Source organism: Hemiscyllium ocellatum, chromosome 4, assembly GCF_020745735.1.
Source record: "Hemiscyllium ocellatum isolate sHemOce1 chromosome 4, sHemOce1.pat.X.cur, whole genome shotgun sequence".
NCBI lineage: Eukaryota > Metazoa > Chordata > Chondrichthyes > Orectolobiformes > Hemiscylliidae > Hemiscyllium > Hemiscyllium ocellatum.
In genome coordinates, this window is record NC_083404.1 from 112,839,595 (window position 1) to 112,856,442 (window position 16,848).

The window sequence follows — 16,848 nt, forward strand, 5'->3', positions numbered from 1 at the left end:
TGCAAACAATAGCGATTGTCTAACTTCAGTGACAAGATGGGCTTCTGTCTGATGTTGATTGAATGTTCAATGCAGATGTAACCATTTGTAAATTGTTTCTTGTTTAGAGGTAGAGACTAACAGAGGTGAGTTTCTGAGAGAGATGCTAAAATTACTAAAAGACCATTTCCTCAAAGAAAATATAAACCTTGCTATAAATTGGCTGTTTTTTGTTAGAGATGAGTCCTTTCATGAGTAGGCTTGTCCCTTGTCTTCAACTATTCCAGTCCATGACTCAAAATATCTGAGTGACTGGGGCAATGGTAGTAATGCCACTATGCCAGTCAGGTTCAAATCCAACAATAACAGCTGATGGAATTTAAATTTAATGAATAAAACTTGGCACTGAAAGCTCATAGTGACCACAAATCTCCCATCAATTGTTATAAAACTCTATCTGGTTCATTAATGTAGTTCAGGGAAGGAAATCCGCTGTTCTTAGTGGTCTGGCCTAGAGATCACTATAAACACCAAGAGATGTGGTGGACTCTGTACTGTCCACTGAAATGTCCTAGCATTCTGTTCAAGGGTATAGAAATGAGCAACAAATGCTGGCATCTGCAAACCATCAAAGGAAGTTGTATTTATCGTGGATAAAAGTAAATTACTGCAGATGCTAGAATCTGAAACCAAAAGAGAAAATGCTGGAAAATCTCAGCAGGTCTGGCAGCATCTGTAAGGAGAGAAAAGAGCTGACATTTCAAGTCTAACTGCCCCTTTGTCAAAGCTAAAAAAAAATGAGCACTAGGGAGGTATTTATACCAGGCTGAGAGAGGGTGAGTCATGGCTCCAGAAGCAAAGGTACCAATAAAGAGGTGATAATGACCGTGCATAGAGAGATTATAGGGAGAGAAAGGGAGATAATCTTTCTAAGCACTGTCATTATCCCCTCTTTATTGCTACCTTTGCTTCTGAAGCTATGACTCACCTTCTCTCAACCTAGTATAAATACCTCCCTATTTCTCCCTTTTTTTAGCTTTGACAAAGGGTCAGTTAGACTCGAAACGTCAGCTCTTTTCTCTTCTTACAGATGCTGCCAGACCTGCTGAGATTTCCCAGCATTTTCTCTTTTGTCTTTTTTTAATCGTGCTTTGGAAATAATATGAATGCCTGATCTAATTTTAGGGCAGCTCGGCAAACAGACTGCAACTTTCTAATCCTGCAATGATATCATCTTGGATGGGGAACATCCAGGGCTCTGTACGCAGTCAGACAATGTGGAATGTTTTAACTACTGAATGAGTAATACAAATATACAAGTAGAAAAAAAATGCAAGACCAAAAATTTCAGCACAAAGTAATCACTTCATTTCCACCCTTTTGCGTAGAATGCAAAGTAAAACAAAAGTACACCATTGTATGATTTAAATATATATACAAAGCAATAATTTCAGGCTGGTATGATGAGGGGTGAAGTACATATGCTTGTATCACGTGTGACCAGTAATGCATGCACTCAAACAGAAGGATACCAGATTCCGGTAAATAAGACTGCTCAAAAAAGTCTGACAATATGTTACAGATTTTGCAAGGAAGAGTAAGCCATCTGTGAATAGACATGGAGAGCAGCTTCCTCCCCTGATTGCCAGTGTTTGATTTGCAATGGCACAGTAAGAGTCATTAGCACGATAGTTATTAACAAGCTAAAGTACAAGTATGCCACTGTAGAGCACACCCTTATTCAGAGTCATCCTCATATGGATCTCTCAGTGTTGTCGTGAGGAGGCAGCTGTGTCTGTTCTGAATGTTGGATTTGATGGATGGGAACCATCTTTTCTTGCTACTGTCACTGATTGAATCATCATCGATTTGTGACAAAGTCATATAGGACGCGATACTGTGCCGCAGTCCATAACTGACGAAGGCTTCATCTTGAGACATTGAGTTGGTGCTCAACAGTTCAGCCCTGGGGATCAAACCATAAGAAAAATGAGTCAATCCCCTCTTCAGGAACCAATAAATCAATCATTATTTCCTGCCCATAATTTGTTATGTAACCCAGATATTACCTAATTGTATTATTCAGAAATGGCTTGTGTCTGACACAGTAAGAATAAACTGAGGGGCTTCACAAGAGTAATTATCAAACAAAATGTGACACTGAGATGCTAAATAGGGTTATCAAGATAGGGTGAAAAGTTTCCTAAAAGAAACATGTATTTGTTCAGAAGATTTAATCTATTTAGGCAGAAGAGTTGAAGTTATTGAAAATTATGCACGTCAGGATATATTCCAAATTGCTGGGGTAGAATGGCAGCAAGCATTTCCACTAAAAGGGGAAAGATATTTATAAACTAAACATCACAAGATGACTGTAGAAACTGCTACTGATAAAGGGAGAAGAGAGAGAAAGCTGCACTATAGATCAAACTTGCTCGTCTTCAATTACGGTTCTTCCTTTCCTTCATTAATGGAAGTTGGAAGTTACGTAGAAGCCATATAGATGGATTACATGGGTGGGGAAAACTGTTTCTGGTGGAGTTCAATGTGGGGAAGTGTGAGACAACTATTTGGCAAATCAGAATATTTCTTAATGGTGAGGGATTAGGAACTGTGGAAAAGAGAAGTATTCATGCCAAGAATGCATCCATATCAAAGTTAATGTGCAGGTACAAAAACAATTGAAAAAGACTGATGAAATGTGGATTGAGGATGTTCTCTTCAGTGAACTTGTAGTCAAATGAAAGAAGAAATCTGAGTGCTCAGAACTGATGTGTTGGAGAATATATGTGATAAAATACCAACGTTTGACAATAGACAATAGGTGCAGGAGTAGGCCATTCTGCCCTTCGAGCCTGCACCACCATTCAATATGATCATCCTGAATCAGTATCCTGTTTCTGCCTTATCTCCATAACCCTTGATTCCACTATCCTTGAGAGCTCTATCCAACTCTTTCTTAAATGAATCCAGAGACTGGGCCTCCACCGCCCTCTGGGGCAGGGCATTCCACACAGCCACCATTCTCTGGGTGAAGAAGTTTCTCCTCAATTCTGTCCGAAATGGTCTACCCTGTATATTTAAGCTGTGTCCTCTGGCTCGGCACTCACCCATCTGCTGAAACATGTTTCCTGCCTCCAGAGTGTCCAATTCTTTAATAATCTTATGTCTCAATCAGACCCCCTCTCAGTCTTCCAAACTCAAGGGTATACAAACCCAGTCACTCCAGTGTTTCAGCGTAAGGTAGTTCCACCATTCCAGGAATTGACCTCGTGAACCTACACTGCACTCCCTCAATAGCCAGAATGTCTTTCCTCAAATTTGGAGACCAGAACTGCACACAATACTCCAGGTGTGGTCTCACCAGGGCCCTGTACAGCTGAAGAAGGACCTCTTTGCTTCTATACTCAATCCCTCTTGTTATGAAGGCCAGCATGCTATTAGCCTTCTTCACTACCTGCTGTACCTGCATGCTTACCTTCATTGACTGGTGTACAAGAACACCCAGATCTCTCTGTACTGCCCCTTTACCTAAATTGATTCCATTTAGGGAGTAATCTGCCTTCCTGTTCTTGCTACCAAAGTGGATAACCATGCATTTATCCACATTAAACTGCATCTGCCATGCATGTGACCACTCACCTAACCTGTCCAGGTCACCCTGTAATCTCCTAGCATCCTCTTCACATTTCACCCTGCCACCCAGCTTAGTATCATCAGCAAATTTGCTAATGTTATTACTAATACCATCTTCTATGTCATTAGTATATATTGTAAAAAGCTGCAGTCCCAACACTGATCCCTGCGGTACCCCACTGGTCACTGCCCGCCATTCTGAAATGGAGCCGTTTATCACTACTCTTTGTTTCTTGCCAGCCAACCAACTTTCAATCCAAGTTAGTACTTTGCCCCCAATACCATGCGCCCTAATTTTGCTTACTAACCTCCTATGTGGGACTTTATCAAAAGCTTTCTGAAAGTCCAGGTACACTACATCTACTGGATCTCTCTCGTCCATCTTCAGAGTTACATCCTCAAAAAATTCCAGAAGATTAGTCAAGCATGATTTCCCCTTCATAAATCCATGCTGACTCTGACCTATCCTGTTATTACTATCCAGATGTGACGTAATTTCATCCTTTATAATAGACTCCAGCAACTTTCCCATCACTGAGGTCAGACTAACTATAATTTCCTGCTTTCTCTCTCCCACCTTTCTTAAAAAGTGGTACAATATTAGCCACTCTCCAATCCGCAGGAACTGATCCCGAATCTATTGGACTCTGGAAAATAATCACCAACGCATCCACGATTTCACAAGCCACTTCCTTCAGTACCCTGAGATGTAGACCATCAGGCCCTGGGGACTTATCAACCTTCAGACCTAACAGTCTCTCCAACACCAATTCCTGGCAAATATAAATTCCCTCAAGTTCAGGTCCTTCAGCCACTGTTACCTCTGGGAGATTGCTTGTGTCTTCCCCAGTGAACACAGATCTGAAGTACCAATTCAATTCTTCTGCCATTTCTTTGTTCCCTGTAATATATTCCCCTGTTTCTGTCTTCAAGGGCCCAATTTTAGTCTTAACCATTTTTTTGCCTTTCACATATCTAAAAAAGCTTTTACTATCCTCCTTTATATTTTTGGCCACTTTACCTTCGTACCTCATTTTTTCTCTGCATATTTCCTTCTTAGTAATCCTCTGTTGTTCTTTAAAAGCTTCCCAGTCCTCCATTTTCCCACTCATCTTCGCTATGTTATACTTTTTCTCTTTTAATTTTATATGTTTCTTAACTTCCCTCGTCAGCCCCTTTGATTTCAGGCAACATTTTTTCAGAATGGAACAAATGCAGTTAACGTAGTGATCATTACTGGAATAGTGCTGAAAATGTGTTGCTGGTTAAAGCACAGCAGGTTAGGCAGCATCCAAGGAACAGGAAATTCAACGTATCGGGCCAGAGCCCTTCATCAGGAATGAGGAGAATGTGCCAGGCAGGCTAAGATAAAAGATAGGGAGGAGGGATTTGGGGGAGGGGCGATGGAGATGTGATAGGTGGAAGGAGGTCAAGGTGAGGGTGATAGATTGGAGTGGGGTGGGGGCGGAGAGGTCAGCAGGTTAAGAGGGCGGTGCTGAGTTGAGGGAACTGACTGAGACAAGGTGGGGGGAGGGGAAATGAGGAAACTGGAGAAACCTGAGTTCATTCCTTGTGGTTGGAGGGTTCCCAGGCGGAAGATGAGGCGCTCCTCCTCCAGCCGTCGTGTTGTTATGTTCTGCCGATGGAAGAGTCCAAGGACCTGCATGTCCTCGGTGGAGTGGGAGGGAGAATTAAAGTGTTGAGCCACGGGGTGGTTGGGTGGTTGGTCCGGGCGTCCCAGAGGTGTTCCCTGAAGCGTTCTGCAAGTAGGCGGCCCGTCTCCCCGATATAGAGGAGGCCACATCGGGTGCAGCGGATGCAATAGATGATGTGTGTGGAGGTGCAGGTGAACTTGTGGCGGATATGGAAGGATCCCTTGGGGCCTTAGAGGGAAGTGAGGGAGGAGGTGTGGGCGCAAGTTTTACATTTCCTGCGGTTGCAGGGGAAGGTGCCGGGAGTGGAGGTTGGGTTGGTGGGGGTTGTGGACCTGACGAGGGAGTCACGAAGGGAGTGGTCTTTGCGGAACGCTGATAGGGGAGGGGAGGGAAATATATCCCTGGTGGTGGGGTCCGTTTGGAGGTGGCGGAAATGACGGCGGATGATACGTTGTATGCGGAGGTTGGTGGGGTGGTAGAACCAGTGGGGTTCTATCTTGGTGGCGGTTGGAGGAGTGGGGCTCAAGGGCAGAGGAGCGGGAAGTGGAGGAGATGCGGTGGAGGGCATCGTCGATCACGTTTGGGGGGAATCTGCGGTCCTGGAAGAAGGAGGCCATCTGGGCTGTACGGTATTGGAACTGGTCCTCCTGGGAGCAGATGCGGCGGAGACAAAGGAATTGGGAATATGGGATGGCGTTTTTACAGGGGGCAGGGTGTGAGGAGGTGTAGTCCAGGTAGCTGTGGGAGTCAGTCGGTTTATAGTAGATGTCTGTGTTGAGTCGGTCTGTTTGGCTGAATGGTTATCTGAGATTTGTGGATCTCTGCTGAAGAAATTTTCTGTGATATTTTTTGTCCAATTACCTTTTCACATTTTTCCAATTGAATTGGTTGCGACGTAGGATGACAGGCTGTTCAGAAGACATTTCGGTACCAAGCTCAGCCAGGCAAGGATGGGTCAGCAAACAGCATAGACCATCTGCTACCTCTGAAACAAGCAAGATTTGCTACATTAGCTCTGAACTCTCTGTCATTAATGATTTTAATGCAAACTTCAGGCCAATAAATAATCAGACAATAAAAACTCATATCAGGATTCATGTTTCAAACCCAAAATAAGTTGGCTTCAAAAGGTCCTTATTCTCTAAATGTAGACCAAGTGGATGAGAAGCCTTGGTCTCTGCTCCTGACTTTCCTGGGTCAATATGAGATAGTCTCACCTTTAGAGGGCACTGCATGTGCATAGTGAGAACTTACTGAGAAAACACAGGGCTAGCAAATTATAAGTCAGCTACTACCTTGAATTTGGAAGTTGCTTTTTCGTTTTTTAATGAATTGTCCTATATAATGAACTTTGTATCAATTTCTACCCAAGCAGTGTTCTGTTGTTTGGGACAATATTCTACCTTAAGCTTAATGGTATTTCTGATTAATTTGCATTCAGATTGTTAGGCAGAAGGAAAGGCTGAACCCACAGAGGTTCCTGGTCTGGGTAAGCACCTTGCTTGGGTCTACCTCATCGACTTGTAAAGTCATAAACATTTACAGCACAGAACAGATCCTATAGTCCAACTCATCCATGTCGACTAGTCATCCCAATCTAACTTGGTCCCCTTTGCCAGCATTTTGCCCATATCCTTTTAAAGCCTTTCTATTCATATACTCATCCAAGTGGCTTTTAAGCACTGTAATTGTACCCATCTCCACCATTTTCTCTGGCAGCTCGTTCCATACATACATCACCCTCTTCATGAAAATGTTAGCCCTCAGGTCCTTTTTAAATCTTTCCCCTTTTATCTTTAACCTATGCCCTCTAGTTTTGCATTCTCCCATCCTCAAAAAGAGGCTACCCTCTGATATCACAGAAGATGTCAGGGAAAGAGAAAGGTTTGAACCTTGTGCAAATTGACAGTCAACAATCTGGTGTGAATGAGTCCCACTTATGACTCTTCTATTTTCACTGATCTAAACATCTCCCTGTTCTCAATGTGCCCTGAATAATTGGCAATATTCACAGATTTGTGGAGCTCATGCCTTGAAAGTAAAAACAAGTATAATTCTTGAATTTTGCCATTTAATCATTGGACTTTTGTATAACAGTTACCAAAAAAAAGTATTCAAGTGGAAAAGATCTTAATGTTTAGCCTGAATTTAAAAGATGGTCATGGGTAATTTTAGGCTAACCCACCTCTACCTTGCAGTGAAGCCAATTTCAAAATTGAATCTCGAGACATTTTGGAAGATGTAATGGAGGTTATTGTGATACTAACCGCAATAATGATTTACCAGATCTTCTAAACACTGGAAGGTGAGACGTTCTTGGATGTAATACCATTTATTAGGCAAACGGAAGATCCGATAGTGCTTCACTGGTTTCTGGGATATATCACTGTAGTACCTGACAGATAGGCAATATGTACCTGCAAAACATACACACAGACACTAAATCACTTGCAAGGCAGGTAGTTCTGCTTAAAATATGATAAATGTAAAGTCACATTGACACTTGTAAATGATAGGTGAGATTTAAGACATTCACGCACAGATAGACAGTAAAACTTTAGGTTCTTTCTTAGCTGGTGTATGCACTCTTAACAAGGGAAGAGAGGAAACCATTTGACATGGTATTGCTGACAAAAGATGCTGAGAGATGGTTCTACACTTGTTGAGAATTTTAGTGTTTTTTCTCTTCTTATCTTCTAAAGGCTAAGTTAAGAAGTGATTAATACTTTATCAAGTAACCATTCATTGTAAGTAAGCCTGACTATTGAGGTCCTCAATTTCTGCAGAGTCTATTAAATGATCACTTCCATCTGGAACATATGGGCAACAGATACATGGGAACACTACCAACTATAAGTTTCTGTTCAAACCCAGTGACGATCCTGATTTGGAAATATATCACAATTCCTTTAGTGTTACAAGATCAAAATCCTGGAATTACCTCCCTAATAGATTGTATATAAAAGAATAGAATCCCTAAAGTGTGGAAGCAGGCTATTCAGCCCATCAAGTCCACACTAATCCTTCAAACAGCATCTCACCCAGATCCATCCCCATACCCTAACACACTCTGCACTTCCCATGGCTAATCCACCTAGCCTGCACATCCTTGGACACTATGGGCAATTTAGCATGGCCAACCCACCTAACGTGCACATCTTTGGACTGTGGGAGGAAACCAGAGCACTCGGAGGAAACCAGAGCACTCAGAGGTAACATGGGGAGAATATAAAAACTCCATACACAGTCACCTGAGGGTGGAATCAAACATGGGTGCCTGTCACTGTGAGGCAGCAGTGCTAACTGCCATGCCACCATGTCTCCCCGAGGTGTAGGTAACCAACATAAAATAAATTGCAGCTGTTCAACTCACCACCATCTCCTCCAGGGCAATTAGGGATGGGCAATAAACGCTGGCCCATCAAATCCCATGAATGAATAAAAACAATATTGTAGCATTGTTGATAAAGCTAGGAGGAGGATTAATATTTATAATCTCCATTGCTTAAAAAAATGTGGTTTTCCTAATGACCATACCAAACAGATGTGTATGTAAATGCAGGGATTAGATATAGAAAATAATCAATAGTATGCTCTACATTATCAAAATAAGTCTGCAGATAAATAAAAATGGCTTTTGATTTACTTTACAGTGCAGATATGTAGTGATTGCAACCAGGTGGATCTCATTGACTATGTGATCCTTGATTGGGGTGGTTAACTTGGGCCAATTAAGAAGCCTTGGCTGACTAATCTAAACAGGGAATTTAGCATCTCTTCAGTTTAGGGGACTGACTCCAAGCTGGCTGGGCACAGCCAGTGTACTGTGAACAAACAAACAAAGGGTGACTTGGTGGTGGGATACTGGCCCCTGAGCAGTTATTTCAAGATATCGTCCTTCTGATGTTGTGCAATGTTCAAAGGTTAGCTCTATATCCATCTGAGAGGGAGGATAGGTGTCATCTCAGTTTAATATCTCAGCCAGAAGTCAGCACCTCCCAACAGTGCAGCATTCCCGTTGTACTGGAGTGTCAGGTTTGATCTCTGTGCTCAAACCCAGCAGATTGCACAATAAAATTTGTTTCATAAAAAAAAAATTGGAAGACATGAGACAGCAAGTCGGAGGGTGGAGTCCAACTCAGTGAATTAACTGGTGAAAAACACTAATGCTGAAACAAAGCTGATTGGTGAAATGGCTAAGTTCTCTTCTTTAAATTTTTAATAATTCATTACATATTCATTATTTGTAATGTAACACGTATGAACTTACCCTTTTGGCTTTCACTTTGCCTTATCAAGAAGGAGCCTAGTCTATTGCCCGAAAGTTGTAGTAACTCTTCAGCCTTCTGTCTCCCAATTCCTTCAAAAAGCCAACTGCGTAAAGAATATACACCACAGATTATTTATTTTATAAGTAAGACCAGGAAAGGCTGCATCTTTCAATTATCTTACCCCAACATAAATTGTAATGGATGAATTACCTCAATTACATTACTTTGAGAAACATTCTAATTGTTGATTAGAAAGAATGCACATTGATTAGCGCACAATACATCTTCAAGACATCTTTGAAATGCATTCATTGTCTTAATGAAAGGAAATGCAGCAGTGACTATTCATGAACATGTAGAAACAGAAAAAGTGATAGAAGGGCTGAAGGAGGAATATTGACCAGGAAGCTTTCAAATTAAACTGTACAACCTGTTCCATTCTTCCTAAAACCTAGGAAGGGCTTAGGTTAATCAATCTTTTGAAAGGCAGGGACTCTAGATTGCAACAGATCATGAGATCAGCTTTAAGTTCTATTTGTTGATAAAAGCTGGGAATATGCTGCTCAACCACTTCTTTTTTCCATTAAGTTCAGCAATGTGAATGACCAATGAGACCTAGAGATTCAAAAAAGCAATTCCCTGGAAACAGATGAGGAAAGCTTAAAAGTGTGCAACAGAAATGTCGGGCATGTAAGTATAGACGTAGAGTAGAATTTATAGAAAATATTGAAGACCTAGTTTGCTGGGACCTGGAGAGTTTGGTTGGGAATGAGGTTCAAATGGGAGCGGAACAGTTTTCTTGCTGAGAGAGGCTCCTAGGGAAGAATTCTGATCCAGAAGCTAAGAGTGAAGTCACTTAACTCTGTGAATCCACCGAGCCTACACTTTAAGGAAATTGCTCGGATCCCTGATACTTGGGAAACCTGTCTAATGGCAGAAAGAAATGAGGCTTGCTGCCTCACTACCATGTTTCAAGTTCCACCATGCATCCTTGGATTGGGGTGATCAAAGAGCCTCCTACTGATTTGCTGAGACCTTCTAATATTGTCATGAATTGTGAAAAAAATGGTTGTAGAATTTTTAGTAGATAAAGAATGGAGCTGGAAGGAACTCCAACAACAAATCAAGCAGCATTAGAGAAGTGGTGTTGGGGGTGGGGGGGAGGGGGCAGTGTTAAGCTATATTAGAAGTTGCCACCATCTTGTAAAGGATTTGTAGGTGATTTACTGGAATTATACTCTGGATAAGAGATAGAGCAGCTATGTGGAGAGATTATAGAAACTAGGATTGTTCTCAGCAGAACAGAAGGTTAAAGGGAAATTTGATAGAGGTGTTCAAAATAATGACAGGTTAAAAATATTAAAGTTGAGAACTGTTGCTATTCTTTAGAATACTTCACAAAATGAATCCTTTTAATCAATGTTTTTATAAATGACTAAAATATATTGGCATATAGTTGCACTGTACTATCAGTGTTTGATGTTTCAGTTATAATCCTATGGATCTAGATAATGAGAATTGGCAGGGTATATGAAATGCAGCCACATCCCAGCCAGGCTTGAATAATCCATCCTCACCAAGTGTTCACATTTAATACAGTGTCTGCTACGGGATACTATTCAAGAGAAGAAACTGTGATTTTTCTCCTTCCATAAGTCCAAAGATGCTGACCCCAGTTTTAGCATTCTGATCATGAGCAGTTTATTCACCACAGACCATAAGATCTGCCTGCATCTTCTGTGAAAGTAGTTTTAAGCCTTGGGTTCAAAGTGGCACCGGATAACGAGGTGCATCTTCTTGAGTGACTGTAAATCTGAGTCACCTTCCTGGCCTTATTATTCTTAACTTTAGTTACCTCTTCCAAGCTGACCGCCTCCCACTCTCCTGTCAGTCTTCCATTCTCATCTAATTTGTGCCTTTGATATTCTCGATTTTTATTGCTCTACCATTGCCAGCAATGTATTCAGCACCCTGGGACCAAAATTTTGAAATTCCCTCAGTGTACATGTCTGTCTATCTTTCTACCTTTATCTCCTCCAAGAAATTTCTGAAAACCTCCCTCTTTGACCAAGTTCGCCATTCTTCTGTTTTTATGTGTCTTGATGTCAAATTTTGTTGGATAAAGCTCCTCTGAAGAAGCCTGGGATGATTTATTACATTAAGGTTATGTTGTCAAACAAGCAGGTAAAGATGAACTTAATCTACTTAACCTACCCATGGTAAACTCGGGCAGCACAGGCACGTGGAATGTAGTTCTCAGATCCAGTGTTTAAGGACCTCACTCTCCACCAATCACCTTCTCTGGAAAGATAAAGAGAGTAACATCAGAAGAATATCCTTTCTTTTAATTCATTCCCATCCATAATTGCCCAGAGCAAAGTTTAGAGTCAAACACTTTGCTGTCTGGAGTCACATGTAGGCCTGACTGGGTAAGGATGGCTGATTTCTTTCCCTAAAAGGGACTAGGGAACCAGATGGTTTTTTTCCGACAGTTGGCAATGGTTTCATGATCATTGTTAGACTCTTAATTCCAGACTTTTTTTTTGGATTCAAATTCCATCATCTGCCATAGTGGGTTTCGAATTTGGTTCCCCAAAATATTACCCGGGTCTCTGGATTAACAGTCCAGCAATAATAGCCCTGTGCTGTGACATCCCTAGTGCAATGAAGAAAGGGAAAGCAGTTGTCAAGTTATTCAATATTATCGTATCAATCTTGGCTAAGCAGTAACACATTAAATGTACCAGAGTGCCACAAGCTCCAAATCTCACTGTGGAGGCTTAAGGACATAATCTAGGCTGACACTTCAAGTGCAGCGCTGAGGGTGTGCCATACCACTGCAAATGCAATCTCTTGTGGAGATGGAAACACAAAGGAAACAATGGACAGAAAAAGACTGTCAAGCTTATAGCAGTGGGTGTGGGTGCCAAACCCACCAGCAGCTATGTGGTAGCATGATAAATTATTTTAACAAAATTAAAAATTAAGGCCAAACCAGGGTATAAAAGTCTAAAAAAAAAATTAATTTTAAATTTAAACTAGCCTCGTAGCAACAGGTATTTTGAACAAGTACCTGTCAGTCTAATAAACATTCTCTCATCTTTTCATATTACTTGAAGAAAGCAGAAAATACTCCCTTTTTGAGAATCATCTCTAAATCAATGCAATAAAATTACAGCGTATCTTATCCATTCTGTTTGTACCAGTCAAATTCTATTTATTTCAAGCTGACAGAGTGCATGCATTGTTGGCAATATTTCAGAAGTATTTCATTTGCTGAGATATTTGAGTATGTGACAGGTGTTGTGGAAGTTCAAGTTATAGCTCATTTTTTACAAAGAAAGTAATAAAGCTCCAGATTTGGATTATAAGGTGAATCAAACTGTTAAACAGTTTTCAACTTAATAATGAATCATCAAGATTTTTTACCAGTATGAAAATCTGGAATTTCCAGCTGTTTAGCTGCAGCAGAAGGAGAGGATTACATTGCTTTTTTTCCCTGAATGAAATTTGCATGCAACTGACTTCGACCAGTTTCATGTCAAAGTTTCACCGTGACAATTTCCTCAATTCTTTGCACCATTTGGAGATATGTACCGTCTGACCCTTTGGACTTGACTTCTCTGTAACTTTAGTAAAGCGATCACAAACAGGACATGATAGCTAAGCCACTTTCAAATACATTCCTTTACCTTTGCATAGAATTAGAGCCACAGAGTCATACAGTATGGAAAGCAGATCCTTCAGTATAACCAGTCCATGCCAAACATAATCCCAAACTAAACTAGTCCCAACTGCCTGTGCTTGGCCCATATCCCTCCAAACATTTCCTATTCATGTGTTTTATCCAAATTGTAACTGTACCTGTATCCACCACTTCCTCTGGGAGTTCATTCCACATACGAACCATGCTGTGTAAAAAAATTACTCCTCATGTCCTTTTTGAAATCTTTCTCCTCTCACCTTAAAAATGTGCCCCCAGTCTTGAAATTCTCCACCCAAACGAAAAGATACCTGCCATTCACCTTGTCAAAACCCCTCATAATTTAAAATGTCCTCTATAAGGTCACCTCTCAAACTCCAATGCTCCAGTGATAAAGGTACCAGCATATCCCATAATTCAAACCTTCATTCCTGGCAACTTCCTCATCTTCCTTTGCTCATAATGAGGGAGACATTTGCCACAGAATACAGCCTGTGGTAAGAACCTGAACATGGAGACTTCTAAGATGGGAAAGCTATTGTGCTGTAGCTATTACATGGATAGCTGACCGTAAGACTCTTCCACTCTTTCCCCCTGCCGTAGATGTATCAGGGGAATTTGCAGGTTTTTGACAACGCCATGAATACATGTTTCATGGGCATCCAGTCTCATGTAGGACTTGAACCCAGAGCTTCCAGTCAGAAGTAGGAACACTACCTACTGTACCATAAGATCAACTCACTCTCCACAGCAGCATTCTTCGACAATATGATTAACCGAGAGCCACAGCAAAGAGACTGAGCAGAAAGCGCCTTATGATTATTTTTCACAATCTACTCATTGCCAATGTACGGTGTTGAATAGCTGTTATTTGACTTCTCTGTATGACCAAGGCAGATTTATTCAGATCTCCACTGCATTCTGACATTGCATATTAAATGAAGCAAAACATTTAATAAAACCTTTTAAACAGAAATAACGTATTCAAATTAAGGAGGCGAAATAACACACATGGGTACACACTTGCTTTGTGTGAAATAGGGTGAGGTTGATGGGCCTGTTGCCTTTTTGAGCAACGTGCCAAAAAATAATTTTTTCACCAAGTGCAGCTCTCATCTTTCCAAGCCTGCATTGAAAGTGCAGCAACTCTTATAACTTCAGGACACATTGATTTCAAAAACCAACTATTCAATGCCCTAACAGAATGAATTGTAGGAAGTGACCTTGAAAGCTCTAATGATGATTAGCATTATTTTCTATAGTAGTCAGTCATGTATACAAACCAACAAGTACATATAAAACTAATTCCTGAGAAATGTGTTGATTTGCCAGAATTCAGCAGGGGTTGGAAAAGGAGGTGAAGTACAGTCCTCTGTTTCTATCAAGGATGAGGAGGAGAAAACAATTGAGCCACTTTCACTCTTGATCAATATCTAGTAAACCATGAAGACAGCACTGATAAAGAGTCAGCTGGACTCAATGTTAGCTTTCTTTCTCTCCATACTGCCTGACCCACTGTGATTTCCAGTATTTTTTTTGTTTTCAGTACAAATTCCAGCATCTTTAGTAATTTTCTCCTCCAGTATACTCTGACTGACAACAAGTATGCAGGCTCATGTGTTGTTATAATCTGTCTGTATGTATGGCTATGTGTGAGCTTACATTAGCACCGCAACGCTGAGTGTTAACATGGCTTCATTCAGCCCCAAGCCACCATGGTGAGATAAGTTACAGATGATTGAAGACACTCACATGAAGTTACAATGCCACACCCTGTTTACCTTGATGTTGGTAGGATTGTACTTACTCTGCTGTAATGCGCAGTTTCTCCCCTATCCTGAAGATTGGTTGGCTTATCGTTGCTGGTGGGTAGTCATAGATCATAACAAGCATATCATTGTCATCTGCTGCAAAAGATGGAAGTTTCAGTGAAACCAGTAAGGAACTAGTAGCTCAAAAAATCTTAATGAAAGGATGCCTTAAATATAGTGCCTCCTATTACCTCATGCTGTCCCAAAATGCTTTTAAACCAGTTGTTCTTTTGAGAATAAATTAGAAATTAGATAATGTTCATTTGGAAGGATCCATTAGTGAGAGAGAAAGAGAGACAACAAAACAGGGGTTAAGAGAGAAGGGATGAGAAAGAGCATATGTAAGAGAGAGGGAGAGAAAAAATAAATATTTATATAGTAGTTTTCATGATCAAAGCACTTGGCATCTCATCAAGTCTGTGTAGTCACTGTGGTAAAGTAGCTGAACTTCATGGGTACTTGAAGTTTCCACTCTCCTGGTTAAATATTCAGATGCTGGCAGGTTCCGAGCACTTTCAGATATTGGCTTGCACTGGATTGGTCTGAATCAATGTTATCAGTGTTTGGAGCCTTAAAAGATGTCAAGCTGGTAGGCACTGACAAGATTGGGGTTTGATGAGTGCAAGCAAAAGGGTTGGGGTGTGTGAGGGCTTTGGCTTGAAAAGCCATGGGGGAAATGGGGGGAGAATAAGCTGGGAAAGAGCATAAACAAAGATTCTCAAGAAAAAATCCCAAAGCAGCCACTAGTTTAGTTTTCAGGGAATTCCAGAAAGTTCTTAAAGGTTAACAATGCCTATGAAAAATTTGTCTGGCTCCACCTTAAAAATTTCCAATGAATGCCCCCTGCCTCACCTCCACTGCCTTCTGAGACAAAATATTCATCATCATCTTTGTCCTAAAAGGATAATGTGTAATTTTAAAATAGTGCCTCATAGTTTTTAGACAACTCCAGAAGATTCCTGCAGATCAATAATACCCAACAACAGCAGCACTCAAAATGCAGCTGAAGGCCAGTACAGCTGTTTCAATGTTTCCACATGACCCTTCCCTGTATCTGAGTTTTTAATCCATAATCTATTTGGGTTTGAAATGTTACAAGAGCTTTGATTTAGCTCTATTCTTTCTCTATCCCTTACAGTTCAAGAAGAGAAAGCTAAGAACATTCTTGGAAGCAGGACTGTCTTAACGTCAGTAGAACCTAATTAAAATGTCTGTCCTACCGGACTGAGGTGGGAGACGGCTATTGATTTCTGCACTGTCCAGATTAAGGAGAGAATAAAAGCTAGAGTATCCATCCCTGAACATTACCCAACAGCCTCAGCTGGAAGGGAAATTCTGAACACATTAGTGGTGGCTCAGTGGTTAGTACTGCTGCCTCACAGCACCAGAGTCCTAGGTTCAATTCCAGCATTGGGTGACTGTCTGTGTTGAGTTTGCACATTCTCCCCGTGTCTCCCATAGCCCAAAGATGGGCAGGTCAGATGAATTGGCCATGCTAAATTTCCTCATAGTGTTAGGTGCATTAGTCAGAGGAAAATGAGTCCGGGTGGGTTACTCTTCAGAGGGTCGGTGTGGATTGGTTGTGCCGAAGGCTCTGTTTCCACACTATAGGGAATCTAATTTAGTTGAGACTTTCGGGTTTATTCATGATGACATGCTTTTGCTAGCACCACTGTCCAAATTCACACAAGCAAGGAACTAAAGTCCAAGGAACTGCATTCTTCATAAGGGATACTGTTTATCAATATTAAGAAACACTAAGATTTTGGGAAAGTGCACTCCATGGCACACAA

General features: G+C 41.1%; 2 protein-coding genes across 3 annotated transcripts in view; one reads left to right on the forward strand and one right to left on the reverse strand.

Moving 5' to 3' along the window:
• tg (thyroglobulin) overlaps positions 1-16,848 on the forward strand; it is a 370,830-nt gene that overhangs the window by 177,678 nt on the left and 176,304 nt on the right. The gene's annotated exons all lie outside the window — the stretch shown is intronic.
• The window catches only part of LOC132815495 (src-like-adapter), a 45,713-nt gene continuing 30,199 nt past the window's right edge, over positions 1,335-16,848 (reverse strand). Inside the window, exons 3-8 of one of the 2 annotated variants that reach the window (XM_060824463.1) lie at positions 15,052-15,148; positions 11,756-11,842; positions 9,541-9,644; positions 7,538-7,687; positions 6,132-6,255; positions 1,335-1,945 (exon numbers count right to left, since the gene is read on the reverse strand). In XM_060824463.1, coding sequence (XP_060680446.1) covers positions 1,717-1,945; positions 6,132-6,255; positions 7,538-7,687; positions 9,541-9,644; positions 11,756-11,842; positions 15,052-15,148 — 791 coding nt within the window. In that variant the 3' untranslated portion in view covers positions 1,335-1,716. Of the gene's footprint in view, positions 1,946-6,131; positions 6,256-7,537; positions 7,688-9,540; positions 9,645-11,755; positions 11,843-15,051; positions 15,152-16,848 lie in introns of both variants that reach the window. The other variant, XM_060824462.1, reaches the window with a different exon arrangement.